Genomic DNA, 18,144 nt, shown 5'->3' on the forward strand with positions numbered 1-18,144 from the left:
CTCCGTGTAGAGCTATTTTGATGTAATTATGCCAATATTAACCGTTCGTTGTTTTAATTAAAGAGACTCTACAATTCAATAAATAACTTCTTCTTTTCCTTTCGGCTTGTCCTGTTAGAGTTCGCCACAGCGTGTCCTTTAGATGAACGCTGATATTTCTTTGGCAAAGTTTTAAGCCGGATGCCCTTGCTGACGCAACCCTCTGCATTTATCGCATTTATCTGGGCTGGGCACAGGCCTACAGTTTGCACTGGAGTGTGCCCCCCATAGGGCTGCATTACAAGTCAATAAATAACATATACTGTAAATAGTGTTTTTTAAAGAAAATAAAATGATTTCTGGACTTTATTATACGACTTTAATCACAAACACTATTAGATTTGTGATTGGATGATCAAGGATTTTAAGGCAGAACTTCCGCCTAGAACAGATTTCCGCCTTACGCCTTGGAGCAGACTAGTTTTCACCCTACAACCAAGCGTTATGCACAGAGTCAATGATTGTCATGCAGCGCGAGTAGAAGCACACCATAAATCCTTCCGTTCGTCCATACAAGACCGTTTTCAAACCGAAAATTATACTTAACTAGAGGTAAGTTTTCTCCAAAAATGTACGTAACCTGAATTGTTCGTAAACAGAGTCATTTGTGACCAGAGGTTTCACTGTATATGCTTGTGAGTGGGGTTGGGTGATATGACCTGAAATTCATCCATCCATTTTCAACACCGCTTATCCTGGTTAGGGTCGCGGGACGCTGGAGCCTATCCCAGCTGACTTCGGGCGAAAGGCGGACTACACCCTGAACTGGTCGCCAGTCAGTTGCAGGGCACATATAGACACGGACAACCATTCGCACTCACATTGACAACGTCACTGAGTGGGAACTGAACCCACGCTGCCTGCACCAAAGTCAGGCGAGTGTACCACTACACCATCAGTGACTCTGGTATTTGGAGCCACTCTATAGTATGACAACAAACAGCCACTGACAAAATATACATTTTGGACATAATAAACATGAGTATGGAAATTAATTGAGCAATGAAAGTGTACCACTAGTGTGGTGATGCTGATATAGTGGCAATTGTGCAAAATGATGCAGTCCTCAAGCAATTTAAAGTGACCAATAGTGCAATAATCTGGTACAGTGATGATTGTGCAAATGGTGCAGAGAGTTCCCAAACACATAAGTGGGCAGTTGTCATCACCAACAGTATCCTAATCGTGCAGCGTGATAAAACTGACTGCACGAATAATGTAGAAGTGTCCCAACGGAGATGTGCAAAATTGGCAGCATGTTACAGTGAAATTGTAAGTCAACTGTTTGAGGTTGATGGCAAGAGGGAAGAAGCTTTTGGAAAGTGTGCTGGCTCTAGTTTGCATTGTTCTATAGTGCCTACCTGAGGGAAGGAGCTGGAATAGGTGGTGACCAGGATGTGGAGGGTTTTTTGCATGCCCTTGTCTTAGTTCTGGCAGCGTGTAAGTCCTCAAGAGTGGCAAGGTGGGTACCTATACATTTTCCAACTCTCTGTTGCAGTCTGATTTTGTCCTCCTTTGTGGCAACACCAAACCAGGCTGTGATGGATGCACACAGAACCAATTTAATGACTGCTGTATAGAACTGCCTCAACAGCTCCTGTGGCAGGCCCTGCTTCCTTAGAAGTCGCAGGAAGTACATTCTCTGCTTGGTCTTTTTGAGGATGGCGTTGATGTTGGTTTCCCACTTCATTTCCCAGGAAATGAAGGGCTCGACAGTTGACACAGGGCCAGTAGGACAGCGTGAGGGGAAGCTATGGCGAAGGATTTTTCTTGAAGTCCATGATCATCTCTACCGTCTTGAGCGTGTTGAGTTCCAGGCTGTGTTGGCCGCACCAAAGCTCCAGCTGCTCCACTTCCTGTCGATACGCAGACTCGTCACTGTCTTTGATGAGGCCGATGACTGTGGTGTTGTCTGCAAACTTCAGGAGTTTTACAGCTGGGTGCGTTGAGGTGCAGTCGTTCGTGTAGAGGGAGAAGAGTAGCGGAGAGAGGGCTCATCCTTGGGGAGCCCTGGTGCTGATGGTGCGTGTGCATGAGGTAGTGTCCCCAGCCTCAACTGCTGTGTTCTGCCTGTCAGGAAGCTATAAATCCACTGGCAGATGGCAGGCAAGAAGCTGTGCTGGAGAAACTTGGAGGAGAAATCACTCATGAGTACGTTCACTGCGTAGTACGTCGTTCCTTGCGTAAACGAATCACTAGTACATTGTTCCTTAGCGGATCACGAACGAAGTTCAACTAACGAATCACTCTTCTTTTCTTCAGTACACCAGTTCACTTAAGTCTCTCCCCGCCTGCACGGTGGTTCCTGACGCTGGCTGCTAATGCCGAAGTGAGTGACAACGTAGGCGAATCGCAAATCACATGACCGTACGTTTAATGAAGTCCCACACCCGCCTCCACGCTGGCTGCTCATTGGGCTAGTGATGATCACGGCAGTTCATCACTAGTTCTTTTGAGTGTACTGAATCATTTGAATCAGTTCATTGAAAAGATTCGTTCACCGAATCATTGTACTTTTTCACAAAATCCTTCAAGTGCTACCAGTTAATGATCAATTTTTTCACAAAATCCTTCAAGTGCATTCAGTTAATGATCCATCCAGGTTCAAGTTCATTCAACACATTCACCAAAGGACTATGCGTTGTTGTTGTCATGTATTGTAAACTAGGAAAGGCGGGGAGATTATTAAATAAATAAAAAAAAATCTTCGGCTAAATTATCACCTACCTATCTCTCTCTCTCAGCAAGCTGTCGAACACTCTGCTTCAGTTGTGAGTCGTGAACATGCGTGCAGCGGGCTCAGCTACCGACCATCCTTCCGCGTCCCTTGACGTCCAGCTCGGCTCTCGCCAGCCGGCGTGACTTTTCTGCATCCCACTGCATTGGACAGCGTCGCTGACACCAGCACCCGCCACCCGGGATTTCTGCTCACTCACTTTACTGTTATTGTCATCTGATTATTGGAAAGCGTCTTTTGAGTGTCTTGAGAAGCGCTATATAGGTTTAATGTATTATTATTATTATTATTATAAAATAAAAAGCTTTAATAATCGCATTAGAGAGACAGAGGGAATATGTATGTGTACGTAAAAAAAATTATTGTTAATTTACATTTATTTTAAATGTGTGCTTGTTTTCATGTGCTTGACCGACTCCAAAATTAGCCAATAGCTTGAAGCTGCGAGTGAAAGCTATCTGCGCGAGGACGTCAGGACTTGCGGTTAAAATCACTCATGCGTACGTTCACTGTGTAGTACATCGTTCCTTGCGCAAACGAATCACTCATCGTACAAGTACATCGCTCATTAGCGGATCACAAACGAAGAAGTTCAACGAACAAACCACTCGTGTCTAATGGCTCGCGAACGATAAGTTCAACTAACGAACCACTCTCCAGTTCCTCAGTACACCAGATCACTGAACGAATCGCTCAGTTCACTTAAGTCCCTCCCCTGAACGAATCACTCTTCAGTTCCTCAGTACACCAGTTCACTGAACGAATCACTCAGTTCACTTCAGTCCCTCCGCTTTCTGCACGTCGCTACCTGACGCTGGCTGCTCATTGGTCATTCGCCGAAGTGAGTGACAATGCTGGCGAATCTCAAATCACATGGCAGTACGTTTAATGAAGTCCCGCCCCCACCTGCACGCTGGCTGCTCATTGGTCATTTGCCTAAGATTCAACTGTGTGACAGAACGCTTCAGCAGTTCCGTTTTCGCTCTCAGCTGACTCGCTCGCCTCACGGCAGCGGGTGGCGGCCAAGCTAAAAGCTAAATCATTTAATAAACTGATTCGGTTCATTTCGTTCACGAAAAAGATTTGTTCATCTGAAAGAAACATTCGTGAACGAAACAACACTACATTGGTCATCCGCGTTCCAGTTCCGTTTCCACACCCTGCCGACTCGCTCGCCTCATGGCGGCGGCCAAGCTAAACGAACAAATCATTCCATAAACTGATTCAGTTCAGTTCGTTCACTAAAAAGATTAATTCTTCTGAACGAAACGTTCGGGAACGAAACAACACTTGCAGTAACAAAGAAAATAGTCACGATCGAATATTGTCAATATATATATTGTTTTTCACCGAGTTTGAAGAATGTATGCCAGAGAGTAATGTTATATTGGCTGTTTGTATGTGCTTGTTTACCAATATTCCTTAATTTGAGAGAGAGAGAAGTGCCGCATGTTTGATGCTAATTTTTGTTAGCTCGTCAATGGTGGTTTTTTTTTCATTGTGTGCTAGTTAGTGTTGAGCTAGCGATTTTGGTGAACAAAAACGAAGAAAGACATGAAGTCGGCTGTATTTGAACATTCAATCAGTGTAATTATTTTGTTGTGTGTGTTTAGTTTTACAGTGAATTCTAACTGGAAGTGTCAATAAACGACGTTCAGCAAGCAACATTTCTTACTTCTTGCTACTATGTTTAGCAGCTTAGCAACCTGTTGTGATCACGTGGGCTCTGAATGCTGTCCGGGCGCTCCTGAATAGAAGTGCCGGAACGGCGCACGGAATGGACTGCTTGTATAATGGTGGTAACACCATAGATTTTAGATCCAGTATTCACTCGCTTCACACTGCGGCTGCAGTGGCTGGTTGCTTTATCAGTATTTTGTTGTTGTTTGGTCGAGTGCGGCTTCCGTCCATAAGATGACAATCACGTGCATAGTGCCCCCCACTGGCCAGGAGGTGTATTGATTCAGAGGATTTGATGAATTAATATAGAAAACAAAATTGTAATGGATTGATGAATTGATATTTTTACTCACCCCTATTATCACCTGTTTACCACTTTTTCTTCCACTGCAGGTCCGCTGTTATTGTTTGATGTGAATGAGACCACAGCCTTCGAGGTCCCCCTATCGAACGTGTCACAGTGCGCCACGGGCAAGAATGAAGTCACCTTGGAGTTCCACCAGAACGACGACGCTGAGGTCTCACTCATGGAGGTCCGCTTCTATGTCCCACCTGGCCAGGCCGACGAGCGGCAAGACCCTGTGGAGGTGTGAGGGCATTTTCTTTGCCGCCTCCACGGTAAAGCGGTTTGGCGAATGCACTGAATCGCAAGGTTTCCTCTCTTCAGGCCTTCGCCCAGAACGTGTTATCCAAGGCGGATGTGATCCAGGCCACGGGAGATGCTGTGTGTATTTTCAAAGAGCTGCAGTGTCTTACGCCCAGAGGGAGGTAAAGTATCATCGAAAGGAGGGATGGGCAAAGTATGAAGTACTTCTTTAAGCTACAAATGACTTGACTCTCATCTGTCCAAAATAAAATATGGCCCTTGAGCACACATTTTTGACACCCCTGATCTTACTCCTCAACTCTGTTGAACATGTTCTATCTGTCAGATACGACATCCGCATCTACCCAACCTTCCTTCACCTCCATGGTAAGACGTTTGACTACAAGATTCCCTACACCACTGTCCTCCGTCTATTCCTGCTGCCACACAAGGACCAGAGGCAGATGTTCTTTGTGGTAAGTGGGCATTTTTGTTTCAACTTTACTTTCAACCTAATTCAGCTCTCACTGTAATATTTTAATCAGGTGGAGGTGAGTTACATTACATCGTTGTCTACCTAATACAGTGTTCCCTCGCCGCTTCATGTTTTGCGGCTTCAGTGCTTCGCGGGTTTTTCCAAAATATTCATAAAAAATATCCAGCCATATCGGCAGCCATATTATGGAAAGACGCGTTGCTTCATGTTGATGCGTACGAGAGAAGGTTTCCCTCCATGCCGAACAAAGAGATGAGTTGACTCAGAGGCTTTGTTCATGCCTGTCCTGTACGGGCACTCATACAAGGAGAGTGATTGGTTCCCAGCGCGACATCGACCAATGAGAGCACGAGTGGACGAAATCCTACTTGGGGGTTTTTCACCTTTCACGGGGGGTTATGGTCCCCATTAACCGTGAAAAACGAGGGAACACTATTTCGATCAAGTTTTTCTTTAACATCAGGCATGCTTACTTTCTGCCTCTTGTCTTTGGGCATAGATCAGTCTGGATCCTCCCATTAAGCAGGGCCAGACGCGATATCACTTCCTTATTCTGCTTTTCTCCAAAGAGGAGAACATCAGCCTCTCCCTCAACATGAGCGAGTAAGTTTGTGTGCTGCAAGGACACTCTACGGACATTTCATGATGTTACGGCGTACTACCATTGCAAACTGCAAACAGAATAAGACCTGATTTACTCTGCATATACTCATGTATGTATTAATAAATAATACTTCTAAATACTGCCGTATTTTTAAAAAATACTTAGAACCTAGATGTTTCCGAAGTAGTGTAATCACAGTTATGGGTGTATTGTATTAATATGAAGCCATATAAAAACATATCGCACATTGTCCACATTATGACTGCATTTCAGTTTACATTACTACTTAAGCAATTATTTTTCCATTTTAATGCCAACCCATCCATCTATTTCGACGATATGATGCTTGCATTAATGTTTGCTTTGCTTGCATTCGATCTGTGCATTTACGCTGCACTCACATTGGCAGATATTCTATACATATCTGATTTGTATCCGCATTAGGAAGGGGCTTGATTCCGATCTAATGATATGATTGATTTTGTGTTTTTTATATTTATGCTGCCCTGGCGCGGCGCAAAGATTCAAGTGTACCACTTGAATCATGCAGTTTAAATCCAGCCTAATTAGTTTATTAAATAAATATACATCTGACAGCTTCAACTGCGCTTTATTATTCTCTTTTGTAAAGTCAACATTTTTAAAACGCTTGTGTTGGATTTCATTAGAATAAATTGTGATGTAATACGTAATGAGGTTTACATTAAATGTATAAAATCTGTCCAAGTTGCTACCCTCTCTCTCTGCCTCACAGTACACCCAAAGTTTCTAAGGAGTTTTGCCACTAGGGGGAAGCAAAGTTTGCATGGTTGTTGACAGTAGTTTTTCTCATGTGTCTTCAGGGAAGATGTGGAGCGCCGCTTTGAGGGCAAACTCAGTAAGAATATGTCTGGGTCGCTCTATGAGCTGGTCAGCAGGGTGATGAAGGCTCTGGTCAACAGAAAGATCACAGTGCCCGGAAACTTCCAGGGGCACGTCCTGAAACACACGCTCATATAGTCACATCGTATTTTTTATTTTTTTTTAATAGACCTGAAGTAAATAATGTTGCCTTTTCTTACTTCCCGCTCAGTCACTCTGGTGCTCAGTGCATCACATGCTCCTACAAGGCAACCTCGGGCCTCCTCTATCCGCTGGAGAGGGGCTTCATCTACGTTCACAAGCCCCCCGTGCACCTGCGCTTTGAGGAGATCTCCTGCGTCAACTTCGCCCGAGGCACGACCACGACTCGCTCCTTTGACTTTGAGATTGAGACCAAGCAGGGCAACCAGTACACCTTCAGCAGCATTGAGAGGTGACCATGTCTTGTCCTTGACGAATTGTTCATGAGTGAGTTCTATGGTCAAGAATAGCTTACGCTTTCAATAATATACACTACTCACTAGAAGTAGTTGAGGATGAATCTAAAATGTGCTATAACCTTTACAGTACTGAAACATTGGTCAAATTAAGTTCACCTGTCAAGATAAGAGCGCATTTTAGGTTCATTCGAAAATTTCACCTTAAATCCCAATATCCCTAACTTTTGTGAGTAGTGTAAATGAGCACCTTCACGTCCTCATTTTCATGTTCCCATGCAATGTTCATCTTCACACAAACTAACATATTCCTCACACCTCCCCCTTCAGGGAGGAGTACGGAAAACTCTTTGACTTTGTCAATGCCAAGAAGCTCAACATCAAGAACAGAGGTTTCAAAGAGGTAACGCGGCCCCCCTCGCTCAGCCGAGACGCTATTTTATCAATCATAATCCATCCTATTTAATGACACTTGTCGCCCTTCTCCTTGTACTTGTGCGCGTGTGCTTGTACCTGTATAGAAGAAGGTGCGTATGTTCTTCTCGTGATTGGTGTGAATTGTGCTTGCATGGCGTGCTGCCTGACATTCAGCCCCATATTCTTGATTTACATTTTGGGTGGGTGTGATGAGAAGATTTGTTTTGGACTGGTGGGGGGAAAAAAAAATATCTCAAGGAATGATTCTTGGCTAACTTTGGTACCTGGGTGGGTGTGGGAGTGTGACAGATAACTGTGTATTTTCATTGTGCAGATTTGTGGCCTGAGGGGGCTTTTGGTGTGCAGTAACACAACACAATCATTTTCTGAGGAGTGCTAACACACACATTACTGATTTTATACACTAATGTTGCTGGCGCAAAAAGCAAGCGGGATCTTATTGCTAAAGAGCGTGAATGTAACAGAATGGGTCAAAGTTTGAGTTAAACAATCCGGTTTCTACGGGGCCTCAAACACAAAATGGGTGAAAAAAATAATAATAATGTGGCCACAGTATGTACCGTATATGTGCATAAAATGCTACTTTGTGCCTATGAAATGGGGATAATGCGGAAAATTATAAGTTGTGGCCACAAATTAGATGAGCCGTGCACAGAAAATAATAATTTGTGATTTTAAGATCACAAATTCACGATAGTATTTCATGCGCATGTTCCTGTATACCCATTTTGTAGCCACAAATGTTATGAATGTAAAGATTCCAACAAAAAGGCATCAATATACGAAAAATGCTGGCTATGCTACAGTATTGCATTTCTTACTGTTTTATGAAGAGAAAACCGCCTGTAAGTATGTGCAGAAAATTTCATAACTATTTAAAAATTTCTTACCATTCCTCATTTATTGAATACACACACCTTTTTTTTAACTTAATCAGTGGGAAGTGGGAACATCTCCATGGGAATGGTGGATTGTGTAGGGAGTGTATTTTTATTTATTTTTTTCTAACCTGGCAGTGTGCTTCCAGGGCATGAAGGGCAAGATCGACGAGTACAGCGACTCTGACGAAGACAAGCACGACGCCTACCTGGAGCGCATGAAGGCTGAGGGCAAGATCAGAGAAGAGGGCAACGACAGCGACGATTCCGACAGTGGCAGCGGTCAGTTGACGAGCGCACGTTGTTTAGAACGGAGGCAACAAACGTGTTTTCATCGCGGTGGTAACGGTGAAAACACAAATGTATAATCGTTCTGGGTGTAATAGTACTTCGCAGTTCGGTACGTACTTTTGTTCACAGTTTGGTTCACATTTGGTATAGTAAAGGAACAAAATGCAGAACACATTACTTTATGTAAACAGGGACAGATTTTTCTCTTTTTTTAGTAGTATTTTGCACAAAATTACACTGAAATTATTGTAAAAATGTCATATTTTTTTCATTTGATTGACAAGATTTCAGTTACAGTGTTTTAAGTAAAAAGTCAAGCAAAAATTTTGAATGACTACTAGGGTTGGGCATCGAGAATGGAGAACCAATTGGAACCGGAGATAACGTCTGGTTCTCCCGGAACTGTTCAAATTTAAAGATTTCGGTTCCCAGTTTCGATGCCTAGTCCTCCAGTCGCAAAGAAGTAGTGGCAAAAAACAGCAAAGAAGCGGCGTAAACAAACGAAGAAGGGGCACGACGACGTGCTTGTGCCCAATGGCAGCGAACAAAAGTTTTTCCCGATGTGTCAGCCTACATCGCGCGGAGCTTCATGAAGTCAACTTTCAGTCAGTTGGGTGAGTGAATGCCAACAATGCGAAAGCTAACAAGGTAAACGTTTGCTTGCACTTTTGCCCTGATGGTTTTTGGCATTTATTTTAATTATTCAAACCAACGTAAGCGCCGATGACACACAAAAAAGGCTTAACATTGGGCTAAAACTTCAACTTAAAAAAATCACTGGTGCCGTGTGAAGTTACTTTTCGTGCCAAAATGCTGAGTTCCAAAATAAAAGGCTACAAGCTTAAAACAAGAAGTCAAGTTAAAACTTGCACATATAAACCATTTGACCTGATGAAACAGAATACAGGGGCAGCTATATAGCATTGTTAAAAGAATTGTTTTAACAATGCTGTCAATGAAGTCAACTCTGTCAACTGGGTGAGTGAAACAATAAAATCAAATAGTTAAAACTGTTAAAATAACTATTTTAACTGCTATATTTAACTTTTAGCTGAAACATTAATTAATGAATATTAAGTCAATTGGGTTTGTTCCACACAGATTGCCTTTTAGTTCGTAGGTTTGATATTGATACTGGTCATAAAGAACCTCGAGTCAAATGTTCATTTTAGTCTATGCTGCCCCTAAAAGAATTATAATCAAGAATAGTTTGGAACCGGAATAAAACTAAGGAATCGGACTCGCTCAAATTCAAACGATGCCCAACCCTAATGACTACATCATCATAAGCCTAGAATAGAGGTTCAAAAATGACGCAAGGTTTTTCTTTAGTAACATTTTGGACAAAATTCCCCTGTGATTAGTGGAAAACTGACATTTTGTGAGTTAGTTGGGGAAAAAAAGATTATGGTTTGTCAGTGATTTTAGAAAATCGCAAAAACGTGAATGACGACCAGATCAAAAGTTTTTGTTGTCTAGTTTATTATTGGTATAAATGTGGTGAGTCTTTTCAGTACTATTTTGCTCATATTCTTTGGGTTAGTTGAAAGGTTAAAATACTACTCGCCTGTAACAGGTAAAATGTGTGACTATTTTGCCCAGAAATTCTGCTGTAGTTAGTAGACACATTTTGGGGGGTAGTTGAAAGTATAAAATCCTATTAGCCTGTAGGAGGTAAACTAGTCAATCAACCTCATCTTTTATGTAAACGGGGATAGATTTAATGATGTTTAAAATGAAACATCAACAGCTTCAGTTGCATTGTCTCAATCTGAAGTATCCAGGAGAGGCTGTTTAAATGCTGCTGGAAGTTGCGTTTGTTCCCCGCTACTTAAGAAAGAGGAAAAGAAAAAAAGCTAGTTTTTATTTACTGACTCTGCTTGTTGCTAGAGCACGTAACAGTCACACTTCTTGACTCCGACCTGACATGTTCCGTGTGGGAACCTAAATGACCGCTTATCAGATTATCTAAATCACCCTGCATTTGGTTATCAATTTTTATTTCTAGTTTGGAATGTAACCAAACAAAAAGAAATGTTTATTTATTTATTTATTTTATAGACACTTGTGGATTTTATAGACACTTGTGGTTTATAATAAGTTAGACTGAGGCATTTGTTTCCCTTTCTTTAGATGAGTCTTTCAACCCTGGCGAGGAGGATGATGACATTGCAGAGGAGTAAGGCAGACCCCGACCCCTGGAGACATTTAACTGTTTTGCCCACGCAGATGATAACATTTGCACCTCCTTCATCAGGTACGACAGCAAGGCATCAGCCAGCGACAGCAGCGACGAAGGCGACAGAAGTGAGGGTGACAGTCCAAAGAAGAAGAAAGTTGCAAAGCAAAAAGTGGTGAAGGAGAAAAAAGAAAGGAAGCCACGCAAAGAGGTGAAAATCAGGAACTTGGAATGCTACAAAATGTCTCAGTGCTCGCACAGCAGCAGCAGTAACACCATTTTTCCAACCACCACAGAAGAAGCAGAAAGACAAAGGCGGCCCCAAGAGGCCAATGAGTGCCTACATGCTGTGGCTCAATTCCAGCCGTGAGAGAATCAAGTCTGAGAATCCCGGAATCTCAGTCACAGAGATCTCTAAGAAGGCTGGAGAAATGTGGAGGCAGCTGGGCAAAGACGAGAAAGAGGTGAGGAACAAGGAAGAGCAAAACAATATAACAAATTGTTAAGGTGGTTAAGGCTGGCGCACACCAAGCACCGCCACCGAATCCCGGCTGAACTATGCCGCATTTTGGCAACTCTTTCCATGAGCGGCCGATCAGTCGGCCACTGGTTTTGACGAGATGCAAAATTATAATCTCCGTTGCTCAGCGTATTAACATTACAGTTTAGATTCAATCAAAATGTGTGTGTGTGAGAGGGAGAGAGAGAGAGAGAGGAGAAGAAACACATTGACGCCAAGTCAATGTTGCTAGGGTGCTTGTTGTCAGCTGAACTCCAGTATGTAATTATGTCACTTGAAAAGTAATTCATCCTTCCATCCATTTTCTTCCACTTATCTGACGTCGGGTCGCGGGAGCAGTAGCTTTAGCAGGGAAGCTCAGACTTCCCTCTCCCCAGCCACTTCATCCAGCTATTCCGGCGGGATCCTGAGGCGTTCCCAGGCCAGCCGGGAGACATAGTCTCTCTAGTGTGTCCTGGGTTGTCCCTGCGGTCTCCACCCAGTGGGACGTGCCCGGAACACCTCACCAGGGAGATGTCCAGGAGGCATCCAGACCCTCACAATACGTTTGTGCCTGCCAGGTCAGACAGGCATCTTCCCCCACCATCGGAGCCAACACACCACCAGGTGGTGATCAGTTGACAGCTCCGCGCCTCGACATGCGGGCGCAAGTCCAGTGACACGACCACAAACTCGATCATCGAACTGCGGCCATGGATGTCTTGGTCCCAAGTGCACATATGGAAACCCTTATGCTTGAATATGGTTTTCATTATGGACAATCTGTGATAAGCACAGAAGTCCAACAACAGAACACAGCTCCGGTTCTGATCGGAAGGGCCGTTCCTCCCAGTCACGCCCTTCCAGGTCTCACTGTCATTGTCCACGTGAGCATTGAATTCCCCCAGCAGAATGATGGGGTCCCCAGCAGGAGCGCTCTCCAGCACCCCCTCCAAGGACTCCAAAAAGGGTGGGTACTCTGAACTGGTGTTTGGTGCATAGGCACAAACAACAGTCAGGGCTGTCCCCCACCCGAAGGCGGAGGGAGGCTACCCTCTCGTCCACTTGGGTGAACCCTAACGTACAGGCGCTGAGCCGGGGGGCAATAAGTATACCCACACCTGTTAGGTGGCTCTCTCCGTGGGCACCTCCAGAGTGGAAGAGAGTCCAACCCCTCCCTAGAAGACTGGTACCAGAGCCTAAGCTGTGTGTGGAGGCGAGCCCGACAATATGTGGTCGGAACTTCTCGACCTCACACACCAGCTCAGGCTCCTTCCCTGCCAGAGGGGTGACGTTCCACGTCCCTAGAGCCAGCTTCTGTAGCCGGGGATCGGATCGCCAAGGTCCCTGGCTTCGGCCACCACCCAGCTCAGGCTGCACCCGACCCCTATGGCCCCTCCCACAAGTGGTGGGCCCATGGAAAGGGGGACCCACGTTACCCTTTCGGGCCGTGCCCGGCCAGGCCCCATGGGTGCAGGCCCGGCCACCAGGCGTTCGCCTTCGAGACCCACCTTCAGACCCTGGCTTCAGAGGGAGGGCCCGGTGACTTGTGTCCGGGCAAGGGAAAACGTCTTCCAATATTTTTATCCATCATTGGGGTCTTTTGAGCCGTGCTTTGTCTGGTCCTTCACCTAGGACCTGTTTGACATGGGTGACCCTGCCAGGGGCATAAAGTCCCAGGCAACTTGGCCTCTAGGATAATTGGGACACACAAACCCCTCCACCACGATAAGGTGACAGCTCAAGGAGGGGTTGAAAAGTAATTCCACCTATCCATGTTCTTTATCTTATCGCTTATCCTCACTAGGCTCACGGGCTGCTGGAGCCTATCCCAGCTATCTTCGGGCGGGAGGCGGGGTACACCCTGAACCGGTCGCCAGCCAATCGCAGGGCACATAGAAACAAACAACCATTCGCACTCACAGTCACACCTAAGGGCAATTTAGAGTCTTTATTTTTTTCAAATATTATTACAATTGTTTCATTGATAAGTATGCCTAATTGCTTTTGAAAGAAGAAGGAATATCGCAGAACTACTCTTTTCAGTAGAAAAAATTAAAGGGAAAGGGCTGCAACATTTAATCAAATAACTTTTTATATTCAAATAATTTGAATATAAAAATGGTTGAAGCAAAAGCTCTGCCTCAAAGTTTCCGAGGGATAATTTTTCCACACAGACTGTTACTACAGTCACTCCATGTAGAAATAAGTTTATGCGAGCCAGAAGGAAGTCTGACAGAGAATGTCCAAAGTTTGGGATCATTTCAAACTTAACAAGGAAGATGAATGCACAATGTGCGCTAAATCTAAAATGACGGCGGCCGTAAAGAACGCAAGTGGCAGCTCTTGTCAGCATAAAGTAGATTTGTTCTGTTTCTAATGCAATAATTCTGATTCTGGATTTTTATTTATTTTTTTCAATGGGGACTCTCGAACCATTTCGAATCACCACAGATTCGTTCGTAGCGCTATCATCTATGATCGCCAACACGAGGTAACGTGTTAGTTAATTTAATACAGCCTACCAGCGCTATCTAGAATGTCTTGTAATAGTGTATTGTAAGAGGTGCTGATGGATACAACAGTCATTCAACACAGACAGTTAACAGCGAGCCAACTCAACACTCTCATTCGATGACACCCACATCACTCACCTTTAGGGATGGGTCCGAGGCCGGGTAGTAAACTAGCCTCCGGGAACAATTTTTCAAGACCAGAATATTCAAAAGCTCCACCCTAAATGGTTCTGTTAACTGTCTTGGAGAAATTACTGAAATTTATTTTGGATTTATTTAGGCTATTTGAAAGTTATTTTGCACTTTTTACAGCTCTGATCTCATTTCAAACTTGCAATAAAATGAAGATATTCGTCTAAGAAACATTTTCACAATAGGAGGCGAGCCTTGACGAGCAATATAAGTCTAGTTTTAATGTTCTTATTTTGTGTCGTGTGGGCAACAGCTGGTATTGGGTTAGCGCTGTTGTTATGTTAACGTAGCATCCAAGTGTTCATTGTGTCTCCCTCTCCAGGCATGACTCATCAATTTACACGCAATCCAACCATTACACTACTGTATACTTTTGGTTATTCTTAGTTTGGTCATGCCTTGAGAGGGACAGAGAAATGACGTCCTGTCTTTTCTTTTCCCAGCGACTTTTTACGATGCGTTGACGCGACCGCAATAGTTTTCTTTGCATGATAGAAACAAAGAAGTACCTCACGCGCGATCTCTCGCGTTTATACGTTCCAATGCTTGGACCCAAGCAATATGGAAGTATATCTCCAGAAAGCAACCTTAACAAACATTTAGCAAAAGTGCGTCGCATTCAAGTGGGGAAAAATCCATCATTTTCGACTGCCTAAACACTAGTCCTGCTGGAAGACAAGGCAAGCAAAGACAAACTCTCTGCCTTATCTTCCAGCAGTTCTACAGCACTGTTTTCTTTTGCATTAAATAATTGTTTATATAATGACTAACATTATAGTGATTTGTTTAATACATTTCTTTTTCTGTAAATCATTGTTTTAATTTTACATTGTTGTTGGAAGACAATTTAAATAAAAAATAAATAAAGCTGTGTTAATTCTTATTTGTTTTAGTGTTTTTCAACAGCCCAAAAAATCCAGATACGAATACTGCTATAGTATCTTATAAATAAGCAGTATCATTAAGAGTAGTAGTATCATTAAAATTTAAGCATACTCATCCCTACTCGCCAGGCCAGGCCCCAGCTTTTAGACATACACACTCAAAGTCACAGATGCTATACAGTATTAAATTGTGAGGATGGCAACCCCATGTGGACAAAAATAATACCTGCACATCACATGTATACTGTATGTTGTTGTTTAATAATGCATTAGCAATTTTTATCCGATTACTCAATGGATGTTGGTCGAATACTCAATTATGAAAATATTCAATAGATGCATGCTTAAATAAATTGTCATTACATTCTGTTGTGCCCGGCTCCATTTTGGGGGTTTTAAAAACAGACCTCTTAGTAACGATGTGGAATTCTTCCTTCAGGAGTGGGAGACAAAGGCGGGAGAAGCCAAGAGGCAATACGACATCGCAAAGAAAGAGTACAAAGAAAGCGGCGGAGGAGAGTCTTCCATTTCCAAGAAGTAAGACTCATAGTCATAACCTCACATGGCTTATGCCGGTCGAGCTACTCTCTTTAACCCGTCCTCATCTGACACCCCCTCTCTCACATCAGGGAGGCCAAGAAGTCTGGAAGCAAAAAGGATGACAAGAAGCGTAAGTCTTCAGGAGGAGACAAGGAAAGGGAGCGTGGGGGCGGCAACGAGAGCTTCAAGAGCAAAGAGTTCATCGAGACCAGCGAGAGCTCGTCCGACTCGGACCACAAGAGCAAGTCCAAGAAGAAGAAGAAGAAGAAGAAGAAGGTGAATATGAGCGTCAATGACGGCATGCGTTAGCTTATCCACTTCATCTGTGGCTTTCTTTTACTTTCTGGATGCGCACCAGCAACTTCGGTGGTTGAAAACAAATTACTGCACAACATCTTTACTGTCTCAAGTTCCAAATTGCTTCTGAGTAATGTCCATGAACTCCATGAAGCCAAAAATAAAGCAAACCTCAACTTGGCCTGTTGTCCAAGTGCAATCGTGAAAGAGCAACCTTTTTTTGTAATTTGATCCGGGCGTTACGTGTTGTCTGTCTCAGACGTGTTGTCTGTTCCACACCGCAGACGTTTTATTTTTTTTATTTTTTTTTTATTTTTATTTTTTTAATATAACTTTATTGGCCGTCAGATATTTCCAATACTACGTCAAAAGACACACAACAAGGCAAAAAATAAACTAGCTTTTGGATTCAAATATACTGTGCACGCAGCGACGCGGAGGAAATGTCTTTTGCGGAGCCAGATCGGAATTATGACATTAAAGCCGATCAGCATAACATGCTAAATATCGGCCGATACCGATCGGCCCGATAGAATCGGTGTAAAGTCTAATATTAATCGTATAATGAATGTATGCCTCTTAGTTATTTTGACATTTTCGACGTGCTGCTCCCCTGAAATATCTGTTGCTTTTAAAGCATTGCAATGCCGAAACATAGGTCTTATTCATTAGCTTTTAAAATCATTAATTTTCTATTGTATGTTAGCATCAAAGTAGCTAACGTGATGTGGTTGTTTTAACAATACATGTAATTCTCTTTGAGATGTTAAAAAAAAAAAAAAACATGCGCAACTGATGACAAATTATTACAGTGCCACGCAACCTAGAACTCAAAACTGGTGCGAACTAGCTGCTATGGTTTCAGTGCCACTCAAGTTTCTTTACATTTCTTTTTGAACCAGGAATCTGAAGAAGAGGAGGAGGCTGCATCCACACCTCCAAGCTCAGAGGAAGAGTCTGACTAAACACACACACTCTCTCTCACACACACACACACACACACACACACACTCAAGGACCAAACGTTTACACTCATGTTGATTTCTCACAACTGGACTGATTTTGCTTTAAGATTTCGCACAATGTGCCTGACTCTCCATCTTAAGGAATCTTTCCTCACTGAGATAGGTGTTGGCATTTCCGATGATGATGTTTTTTTGTGTTTGTTTGCCCTTCCCACTCTATTTGTATGTGGATACTTGTAGTTTTGTAGCACTTACATGTGCAAGGAGTTCAGTATTCGTCATCAAATTTCCAGGCTTGAATAAAAATAAAACATTTTTAATTAAAAAATATATATATATTTGACTGTTCTTCTTTAGCTGCATCATTACATCCATGATCAATTTCCTGAGGATGAGTTGTAGTTTGATGCTCGCCTGTAATTCACTTCAAATCAATTACAAACATGCTCGGAAATGACAGCTAATATCTTTAAAAAAAAAAAAAAAAAAAAAAAAAAAAAAAAAAATCGGCAACACGCATGTTCTGTGCAGCTAAATTCACTTCTTTAGTATTGTGTGGGATGTACTGTGTACACTATACTCTACTGCTTCATTGACATGCACTTTTTTTTTTAATCTCTTATTCCAAATAAGATGAACTAAATAAGCAAAACAACTTTCATTGTGATGTGTATTTCTACACCACAGTTAAGTGGGAAAAAAAATGTGTAGAATAACAGTGGTGCCTTGAGGTATGAGTGACGCAAAGTTTTTTTTAGATACGATTTCTTGGGAGTGCAAACGTGAGATGCGAGCGTTTTATGGTGGCAATAAACTCAATTCAACTCGCTTCACAATAAGCAGCACTTTGGCAAATGGTGAACTTCATCAAAAAAGAGGTTCCAAGCTGTTTAATGCCTCTTCTAGTTGAAGTTTACTGTCGACCTAAACAAAACAAATAGAATTACTTGCATATTTGTATCTGCCTCCCGGTGGCCAAGTCGGGGACACCAGAAGGAGCAGCACACTGAATTGGATTGCAGCAT

At 43.0% G+C, this 18,144-nt stretch overlaps 1 protein-coding gene across 1 annotated transcript in view; it reads left to right on the plus strand.

Annotated features, from left to right (window-relative positions):
* ssrp1a (structure specific recognition protein 1a) overlaps nt 1–17,449 on the plus strand; it is a 43,578-nt gene extending 26,129 nt beyond the window's left edge. The window contains exons 5-18 of the mRNA XM_061686113.1: nt 4,850–5,043; nt 5,124–5,224; nt 5,389–5,518; nt 6,038–6,141; nt 6,985–7,113; nt 7,215–7,436; nt 7,771–7,843; nt 8,906–9,038; nt 11,181–11,226; nt 11,305–11,437; nt 11,523–11,690; nt 15,757–15,854; nt 15,947–16,133; nt 17,057–17,449. Of these exons, the coding sequence (XP_061542097.1) occupies nt 4,850–5,043; nt 5,124–5,224; nt 5,389–5,518; nt 6,038–6,141; nt 6,985–7,113; nt 7,215–7,436; nt 7,771–7,843; nt 8,906–9,038; nt 11,181–11,226; nt 11,305–11,437; nt 11,523–11,690; nt 15,757–15,854; nt 15,947–16,133; nt 17,057–17,119 (1,781 nt within the window). The 3' untranslated portion in view covers nt 17,120–17,449. The remainder of the gene's footprint in view (nt 1–4,849; nt 5,044–5,123; nt 5,225–5,388; nt 5,519–6,037; nt 6,142–6,984; nt 7,114–7,214; nt 7,437–7,770; nt 7,844–8,905; nt 9,039–11,180; nt 11,227–11,304; nt 11,438–11,522; nt 11,691–15,756; nt 15,855–15,946; nt 16,134–17,056) is intronic.
* The last annotated feature ends 695 nt before the right edge of the window (nt 17,450–18,144 follow it).

The sequence above is a fragment of the Phycodurus eques genome, chromosome 9 (assembly GCF_024500275.1).
Source record: "Phycodurus eques isolate BA_2022a chromosome 9, UOR_Pequ_1.1, whole genome shotgun sequence".
In the NCBI taxonomy this organism is placed as follows: domain Eukaryota; kingdom Metazoa; phylum Chordata; class Actinopteri; order Syngnathiformes; family Syngnathidae; genus Phycodurus; species Phycodurus eques.